Source organism: Gavialis gangeticus, unplaced genomic scaffold (assembly GCF_001723915.1).
Source record: "Gavialis gangeticus isolate Ggan-Ray unplaced genomic scaffold, GavGan_comp1, whole genome shotgun sequence".
In the NCBI taxonomy this organism is placed as follows: domain Eukaryota; kingdom Metazoa; phylum Chordata; order Crocodylia; family Gavialidae; genus Gavialis; species Gavialis gangeticus.
The window spans coordinates 102,161,145-102,169,952 of record NW_017729022.1 but is presented as its reverse complement, the minus strand read 5'-3'; the positions used below and the strand labels follow the sequence as shown (position 1 = coordinate 102,169,952).

Sequence of the window (8,808 nt, the reverse complement as noted above, 5' to 3'; positions counted from 1 at the left end):
CTGGGGGTGGCAGGGGTCATAAGACCCCAGCCAGGTGCCTATCCAGTCTCCTCTTGAAGATCTCCAGGGAAGGTGAGAGCACCACCTCTCTGGGAAGCCTATTCCAGGCTCTGGCCACCCTTACAGTGAAGTAGTTCTTCCTAATATCTAACCTAAACCTATCCTCCCTCAGCTTGTGGCCATTGTTCCTGGTGACTCCAAGGGGGGCCCTGGTGAACAGACTTTCCCCGAGTCCCTGCTGCTGGCCCCTGATAAAGTTGTAGGCAGCCACACCTTCCCCATTATATCCCACAGGCAAAACGTCGAAACATGGCAAAACTGTTCAACAGAACAGAATAGCTGTTCCAAAGTGAAACAAAAATCAAAATGGAGTGCTGTTCTGTTGAAATGTCAAAACGCTGGTCGAAACAGAACACTGCCATTTCACCCCAGTTGTTACTGTCCATTGAGAACAAGCAGGAGCATTGTTTCTCTGGTCTCAGCTGGAAGATCTCAGTCTAGTCAACTTCACGGGGCTCACTTTATCTAAAGTGCAAGGATGAATGTTTGAGTCACAGTTGCTGGGAAAGGTACCTTTGGCATCTGTACACATGTTCTGGGGATGGGGAGGGAAGGGGGCGCTTTAATTAGAATGGGTCTCAGGAGCTGCCCTAATCAAAGCATCCGCAGCATTTTGTGTATTCAGCATCCTGCACTTCAAAATGGTGATGGGGGTGTGTTAGCTAAAACTCATTCAATGAGCTTCAGTTAAAGTTCCCCCACTGCCATTTTGAACTGTGGGGACACTGAACACATAACATGCTGAGGCTGCTGGAAAATGCTAACTAGCACACTTCAGCAGACCTAATTAATTGAATATGTTCTGATGTTCTGTAATTACAGCGCATTGGAGCAGTTGTCCCACATGTCTACAGGCACCCAAAATTGTAGCCTTTGAAATCCAATGTTTGACCATTCACTTATCCCATTCTAGGCATGAATCAGTGCTACTAAACTACCTTATTCATGAAAAGGCTTGGGGATATGCGAGATGAGAATGTTTGGGAATGTTTTTCCAGCCACAACAAAACAGAAGAATTTCTGTCTTTTTGCTAGTCTTGTTTTCTATTTGAAATTGTCTCATCTTGTCTTAAATATTCACAGTAGTGAAAAACAATTCTTTCATGAGCAAAAACTATTTTTCTTCCTTTGTCTTAATTCAAAGCTTTGTCACCTTTCGTCATCCCATTTTATCCACAACTGCTGAAGGGTGGTTACAGTCTAACTTCATGTCTTGAATCATAGCTGCTTATATTGGGCTAGACCAGGGGTTGGCAACCCCCAGAACGCATGCCGAGTATGGCACACAAGGCCATTTTCCTCGGCGTGCCACAGTCAGCCCCGGCTCTGGGTAGCTGCTGGAGCCTGGGCTGTTCCCAGCAGGGCTTGCAGCATTCCAGCTGCCTGCTGGGAGCAGCCTGGGCTCTGTGGCTGGCTGCAGCCAGGAGGCTCCAAACAGCTGTGCCGGGCTCTGGAGCCCCGGCATCAGCTCCATACCAGCACGTGCACCTGTGTGTCGGAGTGGGAGGTCGGGGAGGGGCCTGAGGCAGCACAACCCCGGTATCTCCCCTGCACGGAGCTGGTGACTGGGCTCCAGAGCCCGATGCAGCTGTTTGTAGCTAGCTCAGGCTCTGGGCAGCTACAAGAAGCAGCGGGCAGGCTGCAAACAACTGTGCTGGGCTCCACAGCTCCAGCATCAGCTCCGTGCTGGTGGTGACCGTGCACGCACCTTGGGGCAGTGCAGCCTGCCCCGAGGTCTTTGGCTGGGGGGCAAGGGGCACACACAGGGCATCCTGCCATGTACACCCCTGCCCTCATTTTGTTTTTCTGGCATGCCAGCACTCTGGCACGAACAACGTAGGAATTGTGGGAGTTTTTGGCACTCTGACCAAAAAACGTTGCCTACCCCAGGCTAGATTGTGGGACCCTCTCTTATGCTGGTGGTCAGTTATAACCATAAATAGTCCATTGCAGCAAGTTTACTGACTCCTGGGGTAACTGCTCCAGCAATGGAATAAGAGGTTCAGAATCAGGCCCTTTGCAGTAAAAAACCAAACAAACAACAAAGCGTGAATTCTAGCCCAGCTGAAGTTAGTAGGGCCAGGATTTCACCAAGGTTTTGCTACCTTATACTACCACTGGTATTGCAGGGTATACACAGCTGAGCTGGATTGTATTCAGGCACATGAACCATCATCAGAATGGGAAACTGAGTAGCTTTTGCAGACTCTGTATTACTGTTGGTATTGTTTCAGCCAGAAACAGCGCAGCTTGACATTCAATTCCCCAGTTGATTTTTCAGGAATACCAGTGAAAAAGAGTGACATTTTGAAATAAGCTTTTGCATGTGTGAGCTGAAAAATTTTATTTAGAAAACAATACACACAATGCTACTGTTACTGTCGCTTCTGTGTATAGCTACATTTTCAGGCTGAGATTTTGCATAGATTTTTAATAGGGAAGGAGAAAGGGATTATAGTTACCATTTTCATTAGCAAACCTGTATATATCATTTAATTTCAACCTCAAACCTAATCAAACAAAAGCCTTTTAACGTCTTAATTTTGGAAAATATTTGAAGTGAAAAATGAGAGATTCACCCTCCTTTATGTGGGATACAAATTATTTGCTGATATCTAATGCATACAAATACCCATGAAAAGCAGACCTGCCACAATCTTCATTATTTGGTTTCTAACAAATCTTTGGGTTTCAATCCCTGGAGGAGGATATTTTTAACTTGCTGCTTAAAAAGAATCACTAGTATTTGAAATCCACTGGTTGGCCTAAAAGAGTTTTTAACTTTACCAATGCCATTTACAGAGGAAACTGCCTTCAAAACATTCAGTAAATGTAAAGTATTTATTTCTCCTACAGTCATTTTGCAAAACTTCCCACAGTGCTCACAAAGGTATTTTTTACATTATTGAAAGAGGTATAAAATGGGTTTCTTTGTGTATTAGCAAATCTGTCCAACACCTGCATTTCTAGTTATGTCAATATTTGTTTCTTGCTTGGATCATTTGTAATTTCCAGATTTCTAAGAAATTGAAAAGCATTATCAGGACCTGTAGACTTGTTGACTATAACCAAACAGGAAAAATACAGCAGCATGAGTTAAGATGGATTTTTTAGATTAATTGCTTCAGGATGAAGGATTCTGAATTTGAAAAGTAAGTAAAGAAGCAGTCAAGGATTTCTATACAGCACTTGAAATAAGCCATTAATTAAAGCTCCTGTGTGACCTTCTGAACTGCACTGGCTCTGTACTATGGCCTAGTAAGAGGCTGACTTAAGTAAGACCTGGCTGGCTGCCAGGGATCAAATTCATGAATACTTTTCACACACCCCTTTTATCTAGCCATAGACACACTACAGACTCTAAGGCTAGGCACAAAAGTTACACATAAACCAGTTTCAATAAGCAGGAACCGGTTTAAACCTGTAAGAGAACAGAAGTTCAGTGCACATAAGTAGCATCAGACTTAACTGATTTAAGTCAAACCAGTTTATAAAACTTCTGTCTCAGACCTCTTCCTGGTTCAAGTTAAATCAGAATCCCCCAGCATCTCAGCATGCTTTGCAGCCCTGGACTAGCCTGTGCTGTCTACTCCAGAGAGCAGGGTTGCCAGTCAGCAAGTAATCAGAGTGGGGTACACAGGCACCAGCATCACTACTTCTGGAACCTGGATGGGGTGAGGGGCAGGACTGTCTTCTTAACCAGCCTTTCTGAGATCAGGACCAAGAGATTCTGTTCCAAATAAGCCCCTCCTTGAGATGGATCAGGTAGGAAGAAACCAACTGATCACTGATAGTCACACTGATTGAAGCTGATGCAGAGACCCATTCTTTTTCAGACTGCACAGTGGAGTTACTGCACAGTAAGTTAAAGTAAGCTTTAGGCTAAGTACAGACAGTCAAAAAGCCTGAGGCTGAATCAATTCAGTCTTTGCAGGTTAGTCTAAGTTGTAGAGATTAAACCAAGAAGCAAGTGAACAGATGTTCACTTTTGATTCAGGAAATGCAGCCACATGTCTGCAGTGGTTCAGGCCAGAAGCTGGGAGGCACTAGTGCAAGCCTTCCAGCCTGCTAACCACTGCCAAAGGGAAGGGACTGAAGCTCCAAGGCTTTCAAGTCTTTTCCCCACTCCCTGCTCCCCTCCCCACCCCTGCTTCCAAGCACATGTATAGACAGCCTATGCCTTCAGTGTCCCTGCCAGTCTTTCATGACATAGACCCTCACAAAGGCTCCCAGTTAGAGGGAGACAGAAGACTAACTTTCACCTCTGCACTAGAGGGGGCCTAAAAGGAAAAGGGCTGCCCGAATACGGGTGGGCTGACCCAGAAGGATATGTAGCCTAAGTCTAGTAAATAAAGGCCTCTTTTAGCATCTGTTGTTGGCAGGCTTCTGTGCAGGTCTGCCTGTGTATAAAAGCTGCTCCTCTATGGTAGAAATTTTGAGAAAAGGTCATATGATGAAAACATAGTGGTGAACTGACATGCAGTTCAGGGAGATCCACTGGGCAGGGGGATGTAATAATAGTTAGGTATATAAATAATTATATTATTATGATCTTATGTTATAATAATAAAATATTATTATAATTATATTATTATATGCTATACTATTATAGCTTTGTATAGAACACATAGATGTTTGAGGATACATTCTTATGGACTTAGTGCAGCTTTTACCTATAGAGCTTTTGTCAGCAGCAACTTCAAAACTGGAAAGGATCCCAAAGGAATATTAAACACATTAGGATGGACAATTCCTTTGTTGTTTGTTTCTTTTTGTTACTGTTATTAGGGTTTTTTATTCTAAACAACCTTCAATCTAAGTTTTAGTCCATGTTTGCCAGCTGGACTTACTGTTTCAATTTTTATGTATTTTCTAGATGGGACACTTTCCAGAATTAGATCCCAGCAACCAGTTAAATGATTTGGTACATGCAATTATAGGAGAGAAGCAATAATTTTCCAAACTAGGCAATCAAAAAAACAAAATGATGGTTTATTTGACAATAAACCTTGTGTTTGGCATTATAATCTGAAAGGTAGTAAATCTATAAAGATGTTAAAACAGCTCATAAGTACTGAATAATAAAAAAAATCACAACTTTTTATATGGGGTTTTATAAAGCTCAAAATATGAACTTTATCTGATAAAACTTCTGAAACTTAACAAATAAATTATTGATGAAAATCCACTTTTGTGCTAGACAGCAGATAATCAGAAATAAAGCTTTTTTTTTCTTTTTAAAAAATTGCTTTTTAAAAATTACTTTCATTTTTTTTCTTTCTCCATGCATGGTATAACTGAGGTCCAGTTCACTTTAAGAAGCATAATAAAAACAGAGCCTTGTAAGAAAATGTAAGAAAACTATACCTGGATTCTTTACTTTGAATGGACCATAAAGCAACTAAAAGTGTGCTCTCCCTTCAATGCACTGAGGGAAGGATATTAATTCTGTGTTCCAAGGTTGCAAAAGCATTGCCTCTGTGAGGGCAATTGAAATCATGGGCCAGATTTGCTACTACCCTGGCAGTTTTGCACTGCTCCAGTTAAGCTGGGTTTATGGTTGCTTTGCATCTCAAGGGCAGTACAAAGAAGACAAAACCTATCACTAAATGTGGCTTTCTATCTGCTCATTTGGGCCCCACTCAGAAGGCGCCCTTATCCTCACTCTTCATGCATTGAATTAGGTGCCAACCTGATGTGCCCTGTCCTGCATGATCTTTGTTACAGCCAGAGACTAGGTAAAGTGAACTCCCCCATCAAAGAGCCCAAACAGTCATCTGAAAAGAAGATCCACTTTATAGCTAATTAACTTCAAAGTGGCTTCTCTTTCTGAGGTTCCCAGTATTGCTGCTTTAGATATTAAAATCCTCACCTTCAAGGGCATGAACTTGTAGGTCTTTGGATTCCATGGATTCTCATTTGGCTGCTATACCACTTCTCTCTGGTCAGTATAGATTTAAATAACGTGGGGTTTTGTGATGAATGTTGTTTTTATGAGAGCACATACTTTACTTACTTTGCAGATCCCTTTGCATGGGACATCTGCTGCCTGGGTGGGTCATGAGTGACTACAAGGCTCTGGGCTCAAGAGGTTGGGGGCTGGGCTCAAGGGTTTGGGAGTGCAGGTGGTTTTCTCTTCTCTTTTCCCAGTCAGGGGTTGGGGCCCCTGAAGAGATAGCTGTATTGAGGAGATCAACTGGAGGCTCAGGAGATGGTGCTACAGTGAAGGTTTCAGCTTTTATGATCATGGAACACTGTTCCAAGATAGAGGTTTGTTGGGAAGAGATGGCATCCACCTCACACCAAGAGGGAAGAAACTGGATGGATGACTTGCTGGAGTGGGCTTTAAACTAGGTGTGTCAGGGGGATGAGTGCACAGACAGGAATGCAAGTCAGGAGATAGTCAAACTGGTGAGATGCCATGCATGAATGTGCTGTATGCATAGAGACCTACAGGCTTCACAGAAGGGAAGAAGAGAGGAGGTGTAGGTCTCTATGTAAAGGAGTGGTATGTCTCCTTGGAGATCCAAATTGGTTCAAGAGAAGGGCTACTCAAGACCCTGTGGGTCAAGATATGGGGGCGGGGGGGAGGACAAGGAGAAGGGGTCTTGATGGTAAGCATCTACTACAGACCACCACACCAGGAGGAGGAGTTGGATCTGGAATTTTCCAGAGAACTGATGGAGGCTGCATGTTCAAGGGATATGGCTGTCATGGATGACCTCAATTACCCTGACATCTGCTGGGAGAAGCACTCAGCCAGATTTGACTGGTCACATAGGTTTTTGAGCTGCACAGAAGAACTTTATTTAGTCCAGGAGATGACCAGGCTGACCAGGGAGAAGGCTTTGTTGTATTTTGTTCTAGCCAAAGGGGATATCCTGGTGGGAGAACTGAGGGGAATCTGGGAGACAGTGATCATGAGATGGTAGAATTCACTAGCCACCATAGGGCAGGGAAGTCAGCCAGTAGGGAAGAGGTGTTTGACTTCAGGAAGCCTGACTTCAACAAGCTTAGGAAAACAGTGGGAGAGACCCTATGGGAAGAGGGACTGGAGGGGAGTTCAGGAACAGTGGTTGTTCCTTAAGGGAATGATCCTCAGAATGCAGAAAAGGCCCATTCCTGTATGCAGGAAAAGTGGTAAAGAGGCTGGGAGCCCTCTTGGCTTACCAGAGGAGTCAAGGAGTGCTTAGAAAAGAAAAACGAGGCTTACAGACAGTTGGAACAAGGGGTAGTCAGCAAGGAGGAGTAGTCACTAAGGAGGAATATATAAGTATAGCTCGTATTCGTAGGGAGAAGATAAGGAAAGCGAGGGAGCCAGGAGCAGCGGGGAGATGAGGGATCCAGGCACATGTGTGTCCCGCACGCACGTGTGCCCCCTTACCAGACCCGGAGCAGAGGCGAATGCAGCAGCAGCAGCAGAGGCGAACGTTGCATCAGTGGGGGCAGCAGCAGCTGATCCCCCTAAGGTAAGTGGGGCAGAGGGACCAACGCAGCTGAGCCAGATCCAGAGGGGAAGCCCCCCGGATCCCTTTTAGCTGAGCCGGTAGGGAGCCGCGCTCCCGAGCCGCGCGAACAGGCACGTTCTGTAAGAGCGCACCGGCGTTTGCATTGGCATTCGCGCCGGTGGGCGAGCAGGAAGGGCCAGAGGGAGACTCCTGCTAGTGTGGGGTGAAGGCACCACACTCAGCCAGAAACAGGCAGCAACTCCTATGATGGTGTCGACACAGAGTGCTGCCAGGGCCCCTGCCTGGGGGGCGCAGCCTTCCTGGGGCTTGTCTGAGGCCTCCACCCAGACAGAGCCCACAGGGGGGCTGGCATCCCCCAACCCCCTGGCCTGCAGGAGTTGCCCAGCAAGGCCAGGGGGGGGCAGGGACTGGGGACCCCCACACCTGTCCTACAGGTGCCTGCCTTAGGGCCCTGGAGGTGCAGGTGAGGGAGCTCCAGGAGAAGGTTAGCAGGCTGAGGGGAATCAGGGAGGCAGAGGAAGAAATTGACAGCTATTTTCTTTCCCTGCAGGGTTGTACACCCAAGGAAGATGTACCTCAAGAAGTGCCCTCCACTGCTAAGAGGCAGACGGTCACCTCCCGAACCAGGGCTGCTCGTAACACAGCAGTACCAGTTCCTCCCATCCGGCTGGAGAACAGGTACAAGGCCCTGGCAACCCTGGAGGAGAAGGAAGGAGAGGAGGAAACCAGGGAGGAGGCAACTCCACGCTCTCCACGTCCCGTGCAGGCTGAAGGAGATAAGCAGGCCAGGAGGAGAAAGCGTTGCGTGATTGTCATAGGCGACTCTATCCTGAGAGGTACAGAGGGCCCCATCTGTCACCAGGACTCCTCGGCACACGAGGTCTACTGCCTACCTGGAGCAAAGATTCAGGACATGAAAGGGATGCTCCAAACCATGATCCAGCCCACCGATTACTACCCCATGGTCCTAGTCCATGTGGGTACTAATGATGCGGTCAGGAGAAGCCCTGATTGCCTGATGGAGGACTACCATGCTCTGGGGTATGTGCTAAAGGAGATAGGCGCACCGGTGGTTTTCTCTTCTATCCTACCAGTGAGTGGACGTGGAAGATGGCATGAAACGTGCATTGCGGAGACCAACTGGTGGCTTCAGGAATGGTGTCTCGAGGCGGGCTTTGGCTTCCTCGACCATGACTGGCACATCACGACGAGAGACATGCTCGGATGGGATGGGCTCCACCTTTCCCCTAAAGGTAAGCGTGTGTTTTCTTCTAGGTTG

The 8,808-nt window shown here is 46.3% G+C and overlaps 1 protein-coding gene across 1 annotated transcript in view; it reads left to right on the top strand.

Annotated features, from left to right (window-relative positions):
• EFCAB6 (EF-hand calcium binding domain 6) overlaps positions 1-8,808 on the top strand; it is a 271,537-nt gene that overhangs the window by 34,183 nt on the left and 228,546 nt on the right. Inside the window, 1 exon segment of the mRNA XM_019515844.1 lies at positions 3,076-3,165. Coding sequence (XP_019371389.1) covers positions 3,076-3,165 — 90 coding nt within the window.